Source organism: Ursus arctos, unplaced genomic scaffold, assembly GCF_023065955.2.
Source record: "Ursus arctos isolate Adak ecotype North America unplaced genomic scaffold, UrsArc2.0 scaffold_5, whole genome shotgun sequence".
NCBI classification, from domain to species: domain Eukaryota; kingdom Metazoa; phylum Chordata; class Mammalia; order Carnivora; family Ursidae; genus Ursus; species Ursus arctos.
The window spans coordinates 59,936,319-59,958,357 of NW_026623067.1; the positions used below are offsets into that span (position 1 = coordinate 59,936,319).

At 40.0% G+C, this 22,039-nt stretch overlaps 1 protein-coding gene and 1 pseudogene across 18 annotated transcripts in view; one reads left to right on the forward strand and one right to left on the reverse strand.

Moving 5' to 3' along the window:
• The window catches only part of POC5 (POC5 centriolar protein), a 37,273-nt gene extending 20,950 nt beyond the window's left edge, over positions 1 to 16,323 (reverse strand). Inside the window, exons 1-7 of one of the 18 annotated variants that reach the window (XM_048221225.2) lie at positions 16,163 to 16,288; positions 15,209 to 15,438; positions 14,850 to 14,895; positions 12,444 to 12,539; positions 5,338 to 5,479; positions 3,314 to 3,397; positions 1,047 to 1,252 (exon numbers count right to left, since the gene is read on the reverse strand). In XM_048221225.2, coding sequence (XP_048077182.1) covers positions 1,047 to 1,252; positions 3,314 to 3,397; positions 5,338 to 5,479; positions 12,444 to 12,527 — 516 coding nt within the window. In that variant the 5' untranslated portion in view covers positions 12,528 to 12,539; positions 14,850 to 14,895; positions 15,209 to 15,438; positions 16,163 to 16,288. Of the gene's footprint in view, positions 1 to 1,046; positions 1,253 to 3,313; positions 3,401 to 5,337; positions 5,480 to 5,656; positions 12,540 to 14,849; positions 14,896 to 15,208; positions 15,439 to 15,719 lie in introns of those variants that run through there. The other 17 variants (XM_044384110.3, XM_057307343.1, XM_026498760.4 and 14 more) reach the window with 17 other exon arrangements.
• Positions 16,324 to 20,388: 4,065 nt separating this feature from the next.
• Positions 20,389 to 21,088, forward strand: LOC113254926 (phosphoserine phosphatase-like; annotated as a pseudogene).
• Positions 21,089 to 22,039: the final 951 nt, after the last annotated feature.

The window sequence follows — 22,039 nt, forward strand, 5'->3', positions numbered from 1 at the left end:
CAGTAGCCAGTCCACTGGACTTGCACCATGATTAGAAGTCTGAAACCTGTTCCAAGGGGCAAAATGGTAACAACTATACTAAAAGATTACTTCTAGAATTTATGGTTCCAAATCATAGAGAAATATAAATGCCATAGAACTCTCATGACCATAATTTCACTGTGAATATGAAATCAGTTTTCTCAAACTATGTTTCAGAAAAACTGTCATTTTCTCTGTTCTAATACTAAATAGCAAAAAAAAAAAAAAAAAGCCATTTCTGTAATACTTTGTTCTGTTTAGAGGCCAATAATATCACTAAAATAATCAGTTTGTATAGTCTTAGCAGTTACACACTGTGGTTGCTAAAAGCAGTTATAAAATGAATATACGTTGCTAAAATTGGATCTTGTGTTTCATATGAAAGGAGACATTTCCCGTAGTTACAGCTATGATATGGTAAGGGTTCAATAGATGTCTCTATCACACATAGGCTGAGCTTTTTAAAATCATCTGAGAAATGCAGTGGAACCTGCAGGGCTGTTTCAGCAACTATTGAAAAGTATGCTCTTCAAAGTATGGGTCCTGAACTAGCAGAATCACCTGGGGGCTTGTTAGAAATGCATCATCTCGGGCCCTAGTCAAGACCAACTGAACGACAAGCTGCAGCTTAACAGGATCCCCAGAAGATTCATATGGACATTAAAGATTTTATTTATTTATTTGACAGACAGAGACAGCCAGCGAGAGAGGGAACACAAGCAAGGGGAGTGGGAGAGGAAGAAGCAGGCTCCCAGCAGAGGAGCCTGATGTGGGGCTCGATCCCAGAATGCCAGGTTCACGCCCTGAGCCGAAGGCAGACGCTTAACGACTGCGCCACCCAGGCGCCCCTCATATGGACATTAAAGACTGAGAAGTACCGATTTAAAACAATGGACTGATCTTCTCAGGAAACTGAAGATTCTTTTCACAAAATCTTTTGATTCAAAGAAAACAGTAAATAATGGGATCAGGAGCAGAAATGTTATACTACATACTAAACAACCATAATTGAACAAGTGTAATACCTTAAGCCCTGAACTCCAAAGATCCAGTACATTTTCCATCTTCTGAAGGTTTTCATCAGAAATAAGAAAATCGCTCACAATGATTTCATGGACGTCTGCATGACTAGAAATAGACGCCGGTGAGGAAGAGTCACCTAAGAGGTTAGAACTGAAAAAATCCATGACTGGGTGTGAGGGCTTCCTCGGTGACGACACTGGCGATGACCCTGGAGAGGAGGGAAAGGCGTGGTGGTCAGGCTGGAGGATGGATAACCCACATGTAAGGAGTTCTAATGGAGGGTGAGATGTCAGTTGCCTACGGAGGCAGTGCAAAATGCAGAGAAATGACCTTTCAGTATACTTACTCTTAAACTGCACTTAGGCTGAAATTAATACTGTAATTTCAGTACTGTCACTGATTCAGAACTGACCAGCAGGAGATGCCACCTACCCTCCCTCCCCCAAAACAACTTCTATCCCAATCAAGGATGCTTCATATATCCAGGTCCAGCCTGAGCTGAAGGTATTATCATCTGCATCATCATATCAACATTTACCAAGGGCTCACTATGTTCCTATAATAAAAGTGTTGTAAAGAGGGGTTCTCATAATACATGCTGCCCTAAGAGAAAGGCATTATTATCTCCACTTTACTGATGAGGAAAGAGGTTCAGAAAGGGCTAAGCAACTAACCAAGGTCCCAGTGGTTGTATACAGATCATTATTACTTTATGTAAAACACTGGTATGGATTTTAACACCACTAAAATGCAACTCTCTAAGAAGAAAGAGACTAGTAGTTTGGTGTTATCAGATAATCAGTTGTAAGGCACACTATTGGCCTTCAACATATAGGTGACAATATATACATCTATATATGTATACTCATATATATGTAATTCCCACCCTCTGCTAATATACGTGGTGGGAGGATGGAGGTAGGCGTGAAAGCCAGAGCCAGAAGGAGAACTGGCATCTACCTTTAAAAAGCACAACACAGAAAAGGTTACTATTTTATCACACGTGCCTGTTAGATTTAGAGACTATTTATTATCATTTCTCACATATCTTGCTTTTGTTATAAGGGTCCTAATAACCAAGATTAAAAGGCCTCCCTGTCTTCCTTAGTGAATGAGATAAGTCAAACAAAGATAAAGCTACTATAGAACTTGTTACTTCAAAGTAAACCAAGAATTCTTTGCAAAAGGGAAAATCATTCCCTAATATATATTTTTACATAAAAAATTCATCAACAGATGGTTCAGGCTAGTCAACCATGAGACATTACCTACATATTCTGAAGAATAAGCCCAAAGAATAAAGCAGACTGACCAAGTACATGAATGTTCTCTTTCACTAGATTTCACAGATAATATCTGCACTCATGGGTAAAGCAAGAGGCTCAGCTTTTTATTTTTTAAAACATATATTCACCTTTTAAAAAACAGATAAATGAAGAACTTGAAAGGCCCCCCAAGGATTACACTGCCCAAGCCTTTAATTTACCAGTCAGGAGACAAAGGACAGAGGCATTTCTTATGTGGTGGCTTAAATGGCCCATACATTATATAACACTGAGTCACAGGGCAAGGAAAGTGTTCTACTTTAATTATTTTAAACATTCTGTGTCAAAGAAAAAGTTTCAATCTGGTGCTAGTATGCTTTTATAACCTCTGTTACATCTGCTCCTCTCTGCTTTCAACAAAGAAAAAGCAGACCCCATGTTGAACACAACACCACCAGCAGTATTCAATCAAAACTTAATAATTCTGTTTTAGTTGCATTTATTTTTACGATTGTTTTCTATTTATAAAAAGGATTTATTAGTTTAATGCTATAATCAGCAATGACACATACAAATTTTCTTTTTAATGAATTTAAGCGAAAAATAAATATATCTAAAAAAACCCCACAAAATGGTAGAACAAATGGTATGAAGATAAGACACAAATGCCTGAATGTTGGGAAATAATGCACTGGTTCGTGAAAACATTTAAATTGGCCAAACTCTCTGAGTTTATTAATTCTTTTAAAGTATTTGCCCTCTAACCTAGCAGTTTTAAAGAAAGGATGCCACATACTGTAATACATTAACCTGTCTTAATTGCACTATTTCAGAATTTTATGAAATTATTTTAAATAGTCTTAGTTAATAAATTAGCAACAGCAACATTTAAAACTCCTGACAATAAATAATATGCTGAAATTATTCCTCTTACAACACAAATAATATTCACCAAACCACACAATGTTGTATATTAATAAAAACAAGCTAAGGAAAAGTCATACCATCTGTCTTTGAATGACTTGAAATATTTAAATCACATCCTTTTCCAACTTCCATCCTTGTTTCTCTTACTACAGGGCTATTTGCTGCTGAAAAGAAAATTTAAAAAAATTTTTTTATTAAGCCAAACCACTCATATCAAATGCCTAATCGCACATACCTAAGTTAAGAAGGTAACAGTAGCTAAGATTTTAGAAGAAGCAAAATACAACATGCCAGGGAAAGAGGAACACTAAGACAAAGAACAAGAAGAAAGAAAAAATCTGAGACTAGAAAACGTCTTACTGTATCATTAGTAAGCTCAACTTTACCCACCAAATATAGATGAAAGAGAATTCAGCCTACTATAGCATTCAATTTGCACTAAGAGACTAAGTAGATGAATGACATTAGAACTTAGAAGAAGCTATACTATCTTACAACACCGGATATTTCCAGGGGCCTGCTGCTTTCCACTAGCTGCAATCAAACTGAAGTATCAGCAGTTCCCCCAGAACAGGGACTGCCTCACTTCTCCCTTAGGAACCCTCAGGCAATACATGGTGAAAAAAAAAACGGGAAAGCTTCACAAGAATGGCTGTGTATATATATATATATGGCTTATATATACTTTGCCAACTTCCACATATCCTGCTTATACCAAGCAACAGCAATACCAAGAGGAGAAAATGGGATGATAAATTTATAAATTCTAACCAAGTCTACGTGTGAATCGGGATATCTAAATTCACGGCGTGTTGTATGCTTAGATCTCAAACCCTTTGTGAAAAATGCAGAGTATTAATGAATAAATACTATCTTCCATGCTAGAAAAGAACAGGGGTCTTAAATCCCAAGTGATGACCTTGAAAGGATGGAGAGTTGGGGCAAGGAAAGGAATCCCATACTGTATCACTGGGAACAGTGGCACAGTAGTACTGCAGCCAGTGGAAAAGGAAACAAGCTTTTGGTGACCACCGAAAGGGTAGAGGCACAGATGGCGAACACATGGATTGACTATTTACGTATTTTATAAGACAGTATGCAGCACTTTGGGTTTGTTCAGTAGGAAGTACAGGTTAAGGTACCCAGTGTAATCAAAACATGTTCAAGATCACTGACACAGAATGAATAAATCCCAAGGCCCTAGCTCTTGAAATCCATTAAAATTTGGTTTCAGTGGTAGGTTCTGGCCCTATTTGATGACGCAGTGCAGTAGGCTGAAGACTGTAGAGCAATGAAAACTCCATGTCTACAGAGGGAGAGGAACCAAATACCAGGGCTGTAACTTCCCAGAAACCCAGGAGCCCGCTGACTCTGAGGAGGCTGTGTCATGTGCCTTTAAGGAAAGATCCTTCGAGTTATGCCTACTGTTGGTAACTGCCCACTGCCAGGGCCATCTTAAGAGGGCTTTCTGTGCCCTTTTAAGGAATATTTACTTAGAGTGAGCTGTCTGGGATCTTGTACTTTACTGAACAAGGAATGGATAGGTGAAAGGAGCTTTATCCTCCCTTTTCCACCTTTCATTCATCTATCAATATACCTCCTGGCAGGTATAGCTTTCAATTCTGTCACTGACATAGCCCAAAATGGGTTCACCTTTGCGGCGATAATCCAAATAGTCTTCCATATTCATAGAAATACTGCCAACAAAGTCCTAGCAATGGTTCATAAACTTAAAAGGTGCTGAGGGCAACCTATGGAACATATTTAATTTGGGGTCTTGGGCATTTAGTTTCCAAGATAATCCTGGTATAGAACCGACTGGAACAAGTAGAGATGCAGTATATTTCACTGAGAGACATACAATGGCTACCGTGTTACTTTATTATTTTTCATAAAAGGAATAGTCAAAGTTCATATAAAAATCCAGCTTTCACATAAGAACCAAGAGTAACACATTAAAATGGAAAAAGTTTCCCCAGACGATGGTGATACACAGGACTGACTGAGAAGAATCACTGGAGAAGTATTTTTGCAATCCTACATCAATAGCATTCATGAGCTCAATAACAAATTAAGAAATATCTTTAAAAATATACATAACCTTGATTATGAAGAATATCATCAATTATAGTAGGAACCTTCACATCTGGTACCACTTCTCCCTTAGAATGACATGGCTGTGAAGTACCTGATTCAATGTTTGGAGTCACGATAGCATAACGAAGCAGTTCTTCATACTCTTCCTATGAGAAGCCAATAACAAAGAATGTATTATAACACAGTCACAATGGACATTCAGGCAAAGAACAATAAAGGCCCAATTGAAGATGTTCTCTACTTCAGTTCTCAAAATAGTATTCCCAAGTCATAAGGAATGTGTACTTTCTTAAAAACAACACAAATCCAACAGATAAACTTACCCGAAGTTCTTCCAGTGATAGTACTTTAGTCCACAGATTCCTTCAGCAAGTCAATTTAGCAAGGCGGACACAAAGGTTACCTAGAGTAGTGGCCTCAAACCAATCAGCAGCTCCGAGGCAGAAGAGCCCTCCCTCAGCTGGCAGCTACTTGCAGGTGCGCAGAGACAGGATTAGCCACTTCTCCTTTTCTGAAACTTAGTCTGAAAATGTTGCTCCCAAAGACGCCACAATAGGACAGTCTAGGGATTAAAAGGAGTGTTGACTCTGCTTACCAACAGCCATGATCCAACAACAGCCACTTAGCAACAACCCTGAGTCTCTTTTCACAGCATGGAAAGAGTATAAGGGAAATATTGGAAGAGAACAATTACTGAAGATAAAAAGAAAACATGAATGCAAACCTGTTCCACTCTACCTGCTGACACCTTCGTGGCACATGAGAGAGAAGTGATAAAAAAAAAAAATAGAGGTTATAAAGCGTAGACCTTACAGGAATATTCCTCAGGTTTAAAAAAATTGTAATTTCCTAACATAGATACTTAGCTATTTTTTTAGCCAAATCAGAAAATGGTATCTGTGAAGTAAAAAATATACTGGAATTTAGTCTCTATTCACAAGGGATTGGTAATGATGTAACAAATATTCCTACTAAGAGTCATTTCTAAGAGTCTTTTTAAGAATTTTTTTAAATTTAAACTCAATTAATTAACATACAATGTATTACTTGTTTCAGGGGCACAGGTCTGTATTCATCAGTCTTATATAATAATACCCAGTGCTCATTACAACACACACCCTCCCCAATGTCATTTCTAAGAGTCTTATGCACGGACCCAGAGAATATCTTTGCATTAAAAAAATTGGGGGGGAAGGTTTTCAAGAATGTTGAATGTTATTATTCTAAAGGATTATCTTGTGTTAATTTTTCTCCATAAGAATTTTAATTCAGATAGAGAACTACCATCTCATTAGTCATAACTGTCTTATTATTTGGATTCATCTTCAGTTTGAAGATAACCAATGCTCAAAACTACCTTTTTGAAGGGTCATAGTCAATACCTGCTGAAGGGAATTAAGTGAATTCTATCTAAATCAAGGAAAGAATTATCTTTAATAAAACCATTATGATATGGTATAAGTATCTGAAAATTAGCAATCCTTACTTTTCCCCTATGCTTTTCTATGAATAAGAATATTCATAGATTAATTAATTAACTGCCCACCACACCCAAGTTTCCAGCCATGATTATATCACAGCTAACTGAAGTAAGTGTCTTGGTGTTTCTCAAAGAAACAGACATAACTGCACTGAGTTCTGTCGTTGGAACTACCTTGTATACCGGGTCAGTAGTCAATACCAATGCATTTCAAACTAGTTTCCTAGAAGGTGTTTCAGGGGATCTACGATATTTTCTTCAAATGTCATTTTTTAAGCTATTTAGCTCTTTTACAAACAGTAATAGAAGGAGCATGCACCAACAGATATATCAGGCCCAAATTTTAACAGGCCCAAAACTACATGTACTTAAATTTTTATATTGGTTGGGATAAAGCTGCCTCTCCCATCGATGTAACATGTCAAAGTCTTACAAACGTGTCATGGATTAGAATGGCTGTAGCTCTGCAGAAGTTTATTTTTTGTTTTGAATTCACACCTGTACACACATGCTCATGTAACCTGTACAGGTGACCGCACAACTGTAACTCATGTGGCCACATCAATTTCAAACCACTCACACTCAAGCACTTCTGATGGCACCAGTCCCTCCTTACGAGAGTGATGAGCTGTGCCGTAGCAAATGACTTGGGACCGTGTTACATGTTTATCATAATACAAAAGAGTTTTAGCACTTATTCCAAGTTTGAATCTTCTGGGTGCTTCTGCGATTTTTATATTTATTATATAAAGTTTGAAGAAGTGACAGATTTTGTTGGCGATTCAACATTGAATCAAAAATTTTCTATCAGTCTTTCTGTATACTTTGGATCAGTTTATTTGAAGATGAGATATGCTTTTAAAAAGCTACCAATTTTTCATAATGCATAGAGCAACTGAATCACTATGTTGTACACCTGAAACTAATGTAACACTGTGTGTCAACTATACTCAAAAACCCAAAACAAAACAAAAAAGCTACCATTTCAACTACTTACGTTATGAATTACAATTTTCTTGCTATCATGTAACCCAAATACAATATAGAAGCCAAAAGGTCACTCAGGCTTATCAAACTATGCTGGTCTTCTCTTATCCACCAATGTAAAATGTGCATTTATAAAGGCAGCTTCATTGTTCTTGCTGACTCTGTGAGAAATGTCACAAATTTGCATTTATAACATAAATCTATACACTTATATTTCTGCTTTAACCTTTTCCTATTGGAATTTGAAGTAAAATTGTTTGAAAAGAGGGTTTATAGTGGTAGATGTTTGAAAACTGCTAGTCTTTAGGGTAATTAAATGTAAAGAAGTGGCTTCGTTTCAGTTTCAGCCTTGATTCGCATATTTAACGTAGATTACTTATATACAGTAAATGTTAGTCATAGCAAACACAGCTTTTTACATGTCAAGGCTAATGGCAAAAGAGAAACAGATACTCCCATGGGAGAATCATTAGAAAGAAAACTCAGTCATCAGAATTTGGAGCGCCTGGGTGGCTCAGCTGGTTAAGCATCCAACTCTTGGTTTTGGCTCAGATCATGATCTCGGGGTAATGAGATCAAGCTTTGTGTGGGGTTCCCCCTCAGTGTAGCGTTTGTTTGAAATTCTCTTTCCCTTGCCCTATGCTCCTCCCCCCACTCTCTAAAATAAATAAGTAAACTTTAAAAAGAATCCCCTTCGTATTGGTATGGTCAACTCCTTTGTTAGAGATGTCCCCTTTATATTAATAAACACATGTCTGAGTTTTAACCTTACATTTCCTGACAGAAAATAAGAGTATTTCATATTTCACATGATCCTTATCACTGAGGCAGGAGGCTCTTATTAAAGTAATTTAGAATATCACAGATACATTTAATTTTTATGCTGACAAAAAGAACTATAATTCTTTAAATAGATTTAAATAGTCTTAAATTTTAAAAATACATTTCCTGAATCGCATCAGTTTCCCATTTATTACAATAAAAGAAAACACCCAAATAGTTTGATAAATTGAAACCATACACAAGATAATCTACTGGTTTCTATAAACCTGAATGAGTCAGTCCTAACAAAATATATAAAATTTCAAGTTCAGTAACTCCCTACCATAGAGAAGGCTAACAGTCCAGCGGCATCCGTTTTCCCTTTATTCCTTTAAGTTGCTAAAACCTCAGGGTTTGACCTGGACAAATGGCCACCCAGCAACATTTCTCAAGCTCCCTTTCTCCAGATATGGCCAAGAGACCTGGTCTATGGGATCTGGGTGGAAACGATGTGTACAACTTCAGGTCACGTCCTTAGAAAGGAAGCTGCTTGCTTCCTACTCAACTCTTTGCCTGGGTTAGAGGTGGTAGTGAGCTAGCACCAATGACACAAACCTTGTCAACACTCTAGGGTGTGGCAGAGCAACAGGAGAGAAGAGACTGGGTCCTCAGAGGACCTCACCACCCTATCAGCTCTGACTTACCAGAGACTGTGTATCAGCTCAGGCTTTTCAGCAAATCACTTAAGCAAATCTTACCTGGTTCCTGTTAAAGTAACCAAAATAACACCCTATTATACCTTCCAAACAGCCAAAATAAACTTCTGATTTTAGCTAAGAACATATAAAAAGTGGCTGTTACAGACTGAATGTCTGTGTCCTCCCCAAATTCATATATTGAAACCTGAATCCCCAGAGCAGTTATATTTGAAGACGGGGCCTCTAAAGTAACTAAGGTTACATAAGGTCATAAGGGTGGGGTGCTGATATGTTAGGATTAGTGTCCTTCTAAGAAGAGAGGGCAGAGAATCCTCCCTCGGCCCATGCACGTGCACTGAGGGATGGCCATGTGGAGGACTCAGTGAGAAGGCAGCCGTCTGCAGGCCAAGAAGAGAGAGCGCACCAGAAATGGACCCTGCCATACCTTGCTTTGGCACATCCAGCATTCAGAACTACGAGAAAATAAATTTCTGTTGTTTTAGCCACCCAGTCTACGGCGTTTTGTTATGACAGCCCAAGCAAACTAATACAGTGGCTATCCTATATTTGTATTTTGAGGTCAATTAACTTTTTAATTGGTGGCAATTATAACTAGATTTAGCCAAATCAGTTTTGCTCAGAGTTAGTTTATTACAACTTCCAGCCTATAAAGGGAGGGGGAAGTAGAAGTCAGTGGGTTTAACTTGTTGCTTCCCTAATATGTCCTTTGTTCTGGATCAGAAAAGGAAAAAAAAAAACCAAAAACCAAACATGTATTTCAAAGCTCCCACAACAATCACTATGACTTAAGGGAGAGGTAAGTAGGTATATATTAACAGTATTTTATATATGTATGTAAACTTAGGTAAGATTAAAATATCAGTTATTTAAATAATTATTTTAGTTTCATATATGTAGATATGGGCCAAATGGGCTATTTTTAATTTAAGGATCAAAATAAATATTGTCATTCTTACTTGTCAAAGATAACCTGTCTTAAGGTAAATAAGAATCCTAAAGTAACAACCAAAACTTGTAATTTTGCTCCCCACCAACAACAGCTGGACTGGTGTGACCCTGAACTATAGCTGAACCCATACATACCACATAAGGTCAGGGCAACTGGCTGACAATGTGGAGCTGTGCTGAGAGGACGTTATCACTCAGTAAGTACCATGGATGCTGCCCATCCCTCAGCATTTATCAGTGATAGTTTTATGAACCATTCACATAACTGAGACAGTGAGCAAAACTCCCTTAGAAGGATTACTGATTTATAAGGGGCGTTAGTATAAAATGTTCAGTTTTATGTATTTGCTATATATGTAAAAGCATATAGTTATTTTATGTTATTTTTAACATCATTTTTGGTATTTATATTTTGAAATGTTTCCACTAATGGAAATGCAGGCTGTTTTTCAACTGTCATCGAGAACCAGTAGGGTTGTAAGCTGACGGTTACTAAGAAACAGAATCTCAGTTGGGCTGACATTCTAAGCCAGTAACCAGTAACACAAAATTATTTTTGGCATGTTTCTCTCAAATTCTACTCTGGAAATTTATTCTTTTGATGTAAAGCTTTGTCTCCTGACAAAATGACAATTTAAGAACTTACGAGGTTTTACATTTTTTAAAGAGTTCTGAACCCAACAATCATAACGTGTGGGTTTTTTTCCCACCATCAACAAGCTATCGTCAGTCACTAGCTGAGTGTCCTACAATTCAATTCTGACATTAGCTACTGCAGATAGCATCAGATTCCACAGAGTAAGGCCTCAGTCCCATAAAACTTCACCTCCCCCAGTCCAAACCTCAGATACCAGTAGCAAGTCCAAGTTATTACCTGAGCTTAGGACCAACAAGCTACACACTGGAGCTTCCAAAGATTCCCCCTCCCCAGCTTTAATGTGCTAGAGCAGCTGACAGAACTCAGAGGAACATTTACTTACTAGATTACCAGTTTATGATAGAAGGCTATAACTCAGAACAGCCACATGGAAGAGACATAGGACAAGGTATGGGGAAGAGGGGCAGAGCTTCCATGCCCTCTCCTAGAAAGCCAGTCACCCAGCACCTCAAACATTCACCAAGCTGGAAGCTCTTTGAACCCTCTTCCATTGGGTTTTTATGGAGGCTTCATTACACACTGGCTATTGTGTGGCTGAACTCAATCTCCAGCTTCTCTCCCCTTCCTGGAGCTCAGGGTGTGTGGCACTAAAAGTTCCAACCCTCTAAACATGTGGTGGGCTCCTCAGCAACCAGCCTCTGTCCTTAGGTGGGGTCCAAAAGTCACCTCATTAGCATAACAAACATTTATCACACTCACTACTTAGGAAATTTCAAAGGTTTTTGAAACTGTGTGCAAAAAACAGGCATGAAGACCAAAATATTTTTCTTATTATAAATCGCAATATCACAAGTATAAATGAGTTAATCAATTCTCTCCTGAAGGAAGTTTGGAAAAGTCAGAGATAAAAAGTGCAGGAAAGCACTGTTACCTTAAAAGACAGCACTCGGTAGAAGTACATCCAAAGGGAAGGCAAGGATGAAACATTTATGTCACAATTCTAGACTACTTTTATCCTAGTAAATAGTCACAGGTATTTTTTCAACAGCTTACCAATTTCTAAATCTGTAATTTCAATTAAAGGAACACATATATTTCATAAAATATCTTCCTAAAACTTTTCTCATATTACAGTGTCAAAAACAACTTACTCTATTTAGGCATAAACATAATGTCCAGCTTTTCCCCTCGTAAGTGATATGACTATAAAACTCAAGATATACCATATCAGACTCTCTCATTTAAAAGCTATTCTAGAAATCTGAATCCATATTTCTGATAATAAAACACTTAGAAATAAAAAGAAATTTAAAACAGTTCATGTAAAAACCACACCATTTATCTGTCACTGTCCAGGTCCTGGGCAGCAGAACGTGCTGAACGTTGTAGCAACAGGGATTAGAACCTAGAGTAGGACACAAGGGAATCTAGGTCCGCAGAACTCTGGGTGGTTTGATATTGTACCAATTTGCATTAAAGTGAAACAGCATTCAGAAGAGAGAGCAATAATGAGAAAAACTCAAGAAAAAAAAAACACATTTCTTGAGATTTCCAGGTTCTCTTATTGTGCTGTTTAAAATAAGTAACTCACGACAAATTTAGACATGACTTCCTACCTGAAGATCTGAAGACACAGAACTGCCCCGGTCAGAGTCATTCTGTATGATGGGAAGTGAGCCTTTTTCCTCATCTGATGACATTCTACGCAAACACTATGAAACAATAGAAACGCGCTTGATATTTAAACTAAAATAACATGTTTTTTATATATACACACATCCTATCCTGTAAACAATAATCCTGTGAAATGTTAAAATCTCTCAGCATCTTGAGCACCCACAGACAAAATAACTAGGCAAGAAAAAAAATAGTACAAGACTCAATTCCCAACATCAGTGAGTTTTTAATGTAGTCAAGGAGATGACACAAATACATGAAAGGTTAAAGAGAAACAGGAGCTTGTCAGACACATCCACAATGGGGTCTGTTGAGAATAATAGATTGTGATCAATGTCCTCCGTTGTTTTTTTTTTTTTTTTTTAAGATTTTATTTATTTATTTGAGAGGCAGAGTGAGTAAGAGAGAGAGTACAAGGTTGGGGGTGGGGGGGGGCGGTGAAGCAGAGGGAGAGGGAAAAGCAAGGAGCAGACTCCCCACCAAGCAGGGAGCTGGGTGGAGGGCTTGATCCCGGGACTCTGGGATTATGACCTGAGCCAAAGGCAGACGCTTAACCAAGTGAGCCACCCAGGTGCCCCATGATCAATGTTCTTGAACAATGTGTGGCAACCTGTGTGCTGTACGTTTTCCTGTAAGATACTGCACCAAGAGAGAATGAACAATTTGTGCAAATTCTTTGCTTGAGAAACTTACTATCTGGGAATATTATTTTAAGAAAAGCAAGATTATACAGAAAAACAGATTCTTATATGCCATAGAAAAATTACTGAAAGTCTTAACCAAAAAAATAAAACAAGCACTTTTAGTAACACATAAATTATTTAAAGGACAAGTAGTGGGGCGCCTGGGAGGCTCAGTCAGTTGAGCGTGTGACTCTTGATTTTGGCTCAGGTCATGATCTTGGGGTCCTGGGACTGAGCCCCATGTCGTGTTCCACGCTCAGTGTGGCATCTCCTTGGGATTCTCTCTCCCTTTCCCTCTCCCACTCCCCCTGCTCGCTTGTGTTCTCTCTCTAAAATAAATAAATCTTTAAAAAACCATGAAGGACAAATAGTGACTATTCAAACTACGTGAACACCAGTTACATGGAAGACAATGGCGAGGAACGTAAGATGAGGAAGTCCTGTCCTCATGGACTTTATAATCTGTAGAGAGAGCCAGACATATATAGAATATAAATGACTAACCAAAAAAATGCTAGTAGACCCTAAAACAACAGAGGTACAAAGCAGGGAGGAAGGAGTAGCTATTTTTCATGGGGTGGGATCATGAGGGTGAAGAACCATGAATGGAGCCAAAGTATGTTTTCACTGAGAAGGTGAACCGGGTACTGAGACCTGACAGACAGATAAAAGATGTAAGGATGTGCTAGGCCTTACAGCAGCAGAAGCAAAGACACAGAGGCATGGGCATGTATGGCAGAACATACATAGTTTGTAAGGCTGAAGCAAAGGGTGCAGAGCAAGGCTTGGCTAAGGATGGAACAGGCAAGATAAGGGGCAGCCAGAACATGGTAGTTCATGATTATGTCAGGTCAAAAAAATGTGGTCTTTAGAGAGATTATTGGAATGTTTTAAACAAGTGATGACATGATTAGGCTTGTATTGTAATGTTGATGACTTCCAGATTTCTGGCTTGGTAATGAGATGGGTAACAGTGCCATTCTCTAAGGCAAGAAATGTAGGAAGGTAAGCAGGCTTGGGGAAAGGACAATGTGTTCAGTATCAGATGAGTTGGGCATGAGGCACCTGTGAGGCACTGAAGTGAAGCTGCAGATAGGTAGGCTCTGGCCACACCCATTATACTGTGCACCAAAGACTGCCATTCACAATGGCTACAGTGTGAATGGTGCTTTCTGGAGTTAAGCAATGAGGGAGCTCTGCCCTGGAGGTAGGTTAGAGAGAAAGTTTGAGGAATCATCAGCATAATGGGCAATACTGAAAATGGGAGAGGATAAGATCACATATTTAAAGGAGTGTGAGAAAGAGTTCTTATTCTGAGGTCCATACACCCAAATTACATGCAATATTTTTAGTATAAATGCACATGTGTATTTTTCTAGTAAGAGGATACTTAGCTTCTAATATGTGTTCAGAGAAGACTATAACCCTAATAAAGTTAAAGGCCTACTACTGTAGTGAGAAGAGACTAAAAACTAGAAACACTAACATTTAAAGGGGAAGAGAACAGCCAGCAAAGACAGAAAAGGAAGTCAGAATGGTAGAATTAACAGAAAGAAAAGCATCATAAAAGCTTGGGGAAGGGAGTGCTTAGAGTCAGATGCCAAAGAAAGATGAAAATTGGGGTCTCCTGAATACGGCAGTAAGGAAGTTGTGGACATTTACCTACACAATTTCAGTAGAAGATGAAACAGGTCTCAATCACAGTGGCCTGAAAAATAAATGAGATAAGGAAATTGAAGTAGAAAGGGCAGACACAGGGAAGAGTACAATATTAGAATGGAAACATAGGTTGGGACTTGTTCATGGAAACTTAGCTTTATTCAATGAGTATAATTGTGTACACACGTGATAAGTAAACTAAATCACAGCATGACTATCTTTAGTTAAGCCAATTAGGGAGGATAAAATAAGCACACACATGCCCAGCAAGGAAGGGCTGCTTCATGAACATCAAATCCACCACCCTGGTAACCTGGTTCATTTCTATTTTCATTCACTTCTTTTAGGATGTATTTGCATACCGAGTAGATAGTAGGAGTGGAGGTGGGCTCGTGCTGATGATTCAAAAAACAAAGAATCTGAAAAGTTGGGTCTGACTTCAAAAAGAGTCTCTGAATAGATACTGCCCCCATAAAACAACGACTGTATTTTTGGAAAATATGCTGTAAGTCTTCCAACTGCCCTGCTTTGATGCCAGCAAGGTACCACGGTTTCTTTGAAACTTTACAATCGTAGCATTTTCTTACTGTTTCTAGGTTCAGAAAGAGAGGAGGAAAAATGAAGCTTGCTTTAATGGGTGGCAGATGTGAATCAGTTCACTAAATTTCCAATATTCTCTAACCCAAGATACCAGAAACCACGAGATAAGAAGTTCCGGGTACTTCTCGACTGCCAGAGAAATCAAATTACGTCTTGGTAAATAACTGGTTGATAAGGAAAGAGGGGTCCGGGAATTCAAATGTAACCCCAAGAGACAGAGTGAATTAACGTGCAAGCAGGCAGCAGGGTGACGTCCCTCCGCTCTTCACCCACCTTAGCTGCAAGGAGAGGGGATGCGCCAGCCTCGCCCCACGTAAGGGACTGAAGCAAAGGAGGACAGCAGCTGTGAGTAAGCAAAGGGCTAGAAGTTCTCTTCGACCACCTTCTTGTCCACCATGTTTCAATCAAACTCTTACTTTAAAAAGCGTTAGCCATGGTTACTTTTCCCTTTACGTTTTAAATGGCCGGAACCTATGGCGACAGTAATCGCTATACTTCAAGTACCCCTCACTCCTGCCCTCTCTTCCCGGACGCCTTGGAGGGAAAACGTCTGCACCTTGTCGGCCCGCAGAAGAGCACAGCCCACGTTTCCCGGAAGACGACCCCGGCTCGGTGTTGTACGAGTCCCGGGAGCGGAAACCCGAGCCGAGGCACTTTCAACCCCACTCCACTGCCTCCGTCGGGGGCTCGGGGCCCGCCGGGGCGCCGCTACCCACCGTCGCGGCTCTCCACAAACCCAGACGCCTGCCTCCCCGTCTTCTCGCAGCGTCGCCGCCGGAACAACAGCGGTACAGCGGCTACCTTGGCAGCAATCAGACAGTTTCAAACTGCAGAGAGGAATAAAGGACGACCCTGTGCATTGGCCACGAGCTTCAGCAACCTGGCATTTGATTGGTCCCAGACTCGGGGGCGGGGCTCTGGACGCAGCCGGGAGAAGCCGGAATTAGGTTACTTAAAGGAGAGCCCCACCGCAGGCGCCGGCGGGTACCGAGGGGGCGGGGCCTTAGGGAGCCCCGCCCAGCGATTGGGAGCTAAGTACTGCGCGTGCTCAGTTCCTACTGCGGCTGCAGACTGAGGCGGCTCTGGAACGAGATTTGGTTAGAGGATGCCAAGCTAAGCTGAAGTCAGCCAGGGCGGTATGTTGTCATCTTTCGATAATACCCGAGGCCCATGCGTGTGGTCCTCATGCATAAGAATCATCTGCGTCCATAATGCCCTGCAACAGAATCACTTGGAGGTGCTTTTTAAAAGTACAGATTCCTGACACCGACCCACTCTGCTTTATTCCTTCCGTCTTAGACAGAGCCAGGGAACCTGAGTTTTTAACAAAGACCACCAGTGATTTTGATGGAGGGGTCAGCGGAACACGATTTAAAAAACTGCTGGACTAGGTTTTACTAATGACCTAAAAGGTGTCAGATTGCAAGTCAGGCCCTTCTGGCGAAGTGACTATGAACCTTAGAATAATCAGGTCATAATTATATCCTGGCTCTACCACCTATTCACTGTCACCTTGGATAATGCTACCCACATAATAGGGTTGTAGGGAGATGAAATGAGTTAATATATCTAAAATACCTATCACACAACATCAAAAATATTAGTCTTTCAATTTGTACTAGCAACAGATATGAATAAAGGTACATTAGGATCCAGGTTGTAAAGGGTCTCCCCAATTTGGAGACCAAGTAATGAGATCTGGATGAGTTTTCAGGCTCCCTTTGTTAACTGGAGGATGAGGTATCTGGGTATTTTATTTGTTTGTTTGTTTCTGTATATAGAAATGTCATAACCTGGGTCTCACCTACCTACATGTTGGCAGAACCAGACTTCTACTTGTACAAACAATGAAGAAGAACCAGCAGTTTCTTTGGCACAAGCTATGCTTGTGTTCCTCCCCCCAGCCCTTTCTTTCCCATGATTATTATAAACAGAACAAATTCCTGCTAATGCATATGAATTCATACCTGGTTGAAATGGGTGTTTTTGAATTGAATTGCCACCTGGTGACTCCATACACTGTGATCGTTTCTGATGCACTTATCCCTTTGCTCTCCTGCTACTTGGCTCCATGTTGCTCTTCTTTGTCTTCTCTCTTTTAGGGGATAGATTTTCATAGAAAACCATTGGGTAAGACATCTCCATTCTTCTGTGAAGCTACGGAGGGAAAGAGACCAAACCTAGTCTGGATTTTATGAATTTAAAACTGGTTCTTTTCCCAAGCTTCCTAGAGAAGGGGAGAGGGGGAAAGTTGGAGAGAGTTTGACGATATGGAGGCCTTTCCACGGGCCCTAAATTTTGAACCTCTGCTCTAATAATCTTCCATCTTCTTTTAATCACCACCGTTTTAGATTTGGCCATTGTCGAGTTTAGCTTGGATTGTTTCTATAGTTGCATATCTTCATTTCTTCTTTCTACAATTCAGCCTTCACACTGCTGACAAATTATCTTCTTAAAATAACATTGCATTGCATAACTTCTTCCTCAAAAACCTTCCATGGTGTTATATAGCATGTGAAGCCCTCCTCAACTTGGAAGATCTAGGCTGGAGTCTTTAAATTGTCAATGTACTAGGTGTGCAACTTTAAGAAAGCTTTGGATCTTTTATGAGCCTAAGCCTCATTTTTTTTAAAGTTGAGAAAATGATAGAATCTACTAAAACTAAATCTAAGTCTGAACCTGAACCCGAATCAAGTTATCTACCTATGAAAATTATTCCCGCTTGAAGCTTGGGAGATATCTGTCTCGTTAGATTACATGTCCCAGTCTACTATGCAGTTAAGTGAGGCAGTAGAATATGTGTGGAAGTGAAATGTACCACTCCCTGAACTGGTTTTTAAGACTTTAGGTATGTTTTTTCAGAGCCTTCTCCTTCCCCCATGTGCTGAATGATCATGTGGAATAGAACTCCTTTGCCGGTTCTGTAATATTAAAAAAATGTTTTTTTTCCCTTTAAGTCACTGTATTTTGGGGTCAATCTGTTACAGCCATCACTCTAATGTCACGTCTAGGTGTACATAAATGAATATATGACGTTGGGAGGCAACGTATGTGAAAGTATTTGGAAATTTTTTTAAAGTGAGGCAAAATCACATAGGATCTAGATTCATAAGATTTGGTGTTTAACCTTTTCCAGGAAGTTGGCATGAAGCTAACGTGGCTCTCGGTACCTGTTGGGAACACTTACTATTCATGGCGGCAGGAGTTGAAACCCATGTCATTTTTGCTAGACCTGGGTTAGGGGACTGATTTGAAACCTGTTTCTTTTTCAGATCATCCCTGACTCATCTAAAAGAGCTTCTGTCTCCTTATCCTATAATTTGCTTAGCTGGAACTTTAAGGGAACTTTCCTCAACCTGGGAATCTTTAACACTGATGATTTGTCCTCGGATAGCAACTGTAATTTAGCCCATTACTGTGAGTTTATGGAGGAATAAATTAGATCTAGAGAGAAATAGATTTGTTTTTCTTGAACTGCAAATCTGGAGAGAGAAAGAGAAAGACAAGTCCAGAGGAAGGGAAAGGAATAGGGGTGGAGATGGGGAGATCTCAGAGTCAGAGCCCTTGCAGGGGCCTCTATCTGGATAGAAGCCATAGTCTTCCTTATTTTTTCACCAGACTGCCAGACTCACAGATTTTCTTCCCTTCTTTTTTATCCCAGCTACTCCTCAGTTCAAATGTACCTGCCTTTGCCACAGCCCCTAAGGCTGGACTTTGTTTCTCCCTGTCACAGTTGGCTGACGTAATTATTTAATCTATCCAGAGAGAGGAACCAGCCTCCAGAGTGCTCCTCTCCCTGTGAGCTATGAATACTGGGCTTCTGGGAATAATGTTTTGTTTTTTTTTCAGTCAGATAAATGCCTTGATGGTGAAATTTGAGTTCCAGCAGGAAAGTGTGCAAAGAACATGGTGGATTATTTTGGGGTAAGAGGCTCATAGTGCATGTCCCCAAATAGAACTTCTGTAATTGGACCACACTGTCTACATAGAATCCTCTGCACACTGAGAGCCAAAACCATGGATTCATAGAACACATTTAAGTGAGGCAGAGCAGAGGGAGAAATACTGTCCCTTAGCCAAGACAGAGACAGGGTGGTGGCAGGCATCATGGGCACTGAGTTCTACAGATGTGGCACCGTGGCAGTGCTGTGCAGGGGGCAAGTGTTTGCTATGGAGTTAAGAGCTTGTTCGGGATATTTTGATCCCCTGGATTCCACAGTTACATTTTCTTACCCGGCACTCCCTGGCCCTTTTTTTTTGCAGAAGCGAGTTCATTTCTTAGCTTCCTCATCAGGCTTCTGTTCTTCCTAATTATAAGGACTCATCCTGGACCCTCTCCATTAGCATCCTCTAGCCATGTAGAATCTTCCCTACCCTTAGCATTTCTTTCTCTGGGATAAAAACATCTAGGTCTAGCTGTGAGAGGCAGGATTAATTTGTTTTTTAGAGAACAAGTTTAGTGAGTCCCACTGCTGTTTTGAGTACTACACAGATGCTGTATTCTTGGGTCTTTAGGGCTTCTGAGATGGGTTTGCAGATCGGGGTAATTCAGCCCAGTGATAAGAATCTATGCAATTGGAGTTTAGGAAAGCACATGCAAAACCTACCAGAAGCCACCTCACTTATCAGCAGACTTCATGTGATTGTTTGGTAAAAGCTCTGCAGGTCTGCACAGGTCACCTCTCTCGGACTCTGGGACTGAACCTCGCGGAGCCAGACCTCCGCCCCCTGCAGTTCGGAGGTTGCAGCTGCAAGAGCCTGGCGGGGGGAAGGGGGCGGGTGTTGGCAGTGGCAGCACAAAGGCTCCTGCTCTTGCAGAACTCACAAGATCTCTCATAAAGAAGTTTGTAGTCAGAACTTGATGCTGCATTTTTATTCAGGATAGAAGCAGGAAGAGAAGAGTGTCATTTCCTAGAAACCCAGCCCTGGAGAAACGAGGAAAATTCTTTCAAGAATGGTCTCCCATTCAGAGTTGCGGAAGCTCTTCTGTTCAGCTGTGCAGTACGCTTTGATGTGGGTAGCGCAATCATCAGAGACGATGGAATTGGTAAGCTAGCCAAATTCTGTGGAGTTGAGGATGCTCTGTCAGAACTGACACAGCGAGCCGTGGGTGGGGCAGTGCCTTTCATGGCTGCCCTCACAGCACACTTAGCTCTCATCTAGCCCTCCAGGGAGCAGATGTGAAGGCTCATAGTAGAGCACCCCCTACACCTGACCGGGGCATAAGGGAGATAGTAAGCCGCCTGCAAGAGCGAAATGTTCAGGTTTCCCTCTTACCCGGTGACCTTAGGGGCATTGTAGAGCATGTTGCTTCAAAGCTCAGTATCCCATCAACCAACATATTTGCCAGTAGCTGAAATTCTACTTCGATGCGAATATGCAAGTGTTGATGAAATGCAGCCAACAGCCAAATCTGGTGGGAAAGGAAAAGTTCTTAAACTTGTGAAAGAAAAATTTCATTTTAAGTCAATAGTCATGATTAGTCATGGAGCCATAGTCATGGAGCCATAGACATGGAAGCCTGTCCTCCTGCTGATGTTTCCATTGGATTTGGAGGAAATGTGATCAGACAACAAGTAAAAAACAACTCGGAATGGTACATCACTGACTTTGTAGAGATTTTGGGAGAACTTGAAAAATAATATCAATTTCCATATAGTTCATTACAGCTTCAGGTTAATTTTTAAAAGTTATACAGTTTGAGGGATGCCTGGCGGGCTCAGTTGGTAGAGAATATGACTCTTGATCTCAGAGTCATGAGTTCAATCCCCATGTTGGGTGTGGGGCCTACTTAAAATAAAAGTTTTTTTAAAAAAGTTATGCAGTTTGATACTGTTTGCTTACAATTGCCTATTATAACTTAATATATAGATTTGGTACTGTTTATCTGTACTTCCAAGTAAACTATGGAAAATTGCTTTTTTAAACTGCAGTCCCAATGTTATTATGACCATGAATTACCTGGAGAGGTTTATAATCTGAATTCTTTGTGTATTCTCCTAGCTATATTTTATTTGAAGCCTTTTAAAGGTAAATAGTAAATTAAGCACCTTCACTATTGGAAATATAGGTTAGACAGATTTAGTGAGCATTGGCTTTCCCTTTAGGTAAATAAAAGTTTATCCATGTATCAGAAAAAAGAAAAGAACCTGTGCAATTCTTAATTATGCCCCCCCTCCCAGCCCTTCCTTCCTTTCTTTTTTTTCTTCCCTCTTTTTTCAGTGGAGGGAAGGGAAGAGAAACTAGATCCAGCATTTGAAAGCAGATTTGGAATATTGTGATAGAACTTGTTTCATCTCCTTGATAGGATAGATATCATTTGTATATTTTTTCTGTTTCAGTTTGTGAGGGGTCATGCCAATCATTTTGCCTCCCATCTATGAACACGTTCCAAAGTTCAGTTGTAAATGTGTTGTTTGTAGGTTGAAATGCATTTTTCTACAGAAAAATGAAAATATTGTAGCTCCAAGATCAGCTCAGTTATGATTCTATGATGGGGCTAAAACGTCATTTACATGCAATAACATAAAGTAGAAAATAATACTGTTGCCATACTAGTGAGTTTGATAAGGAGGAGAAATAGCAGTGAATGA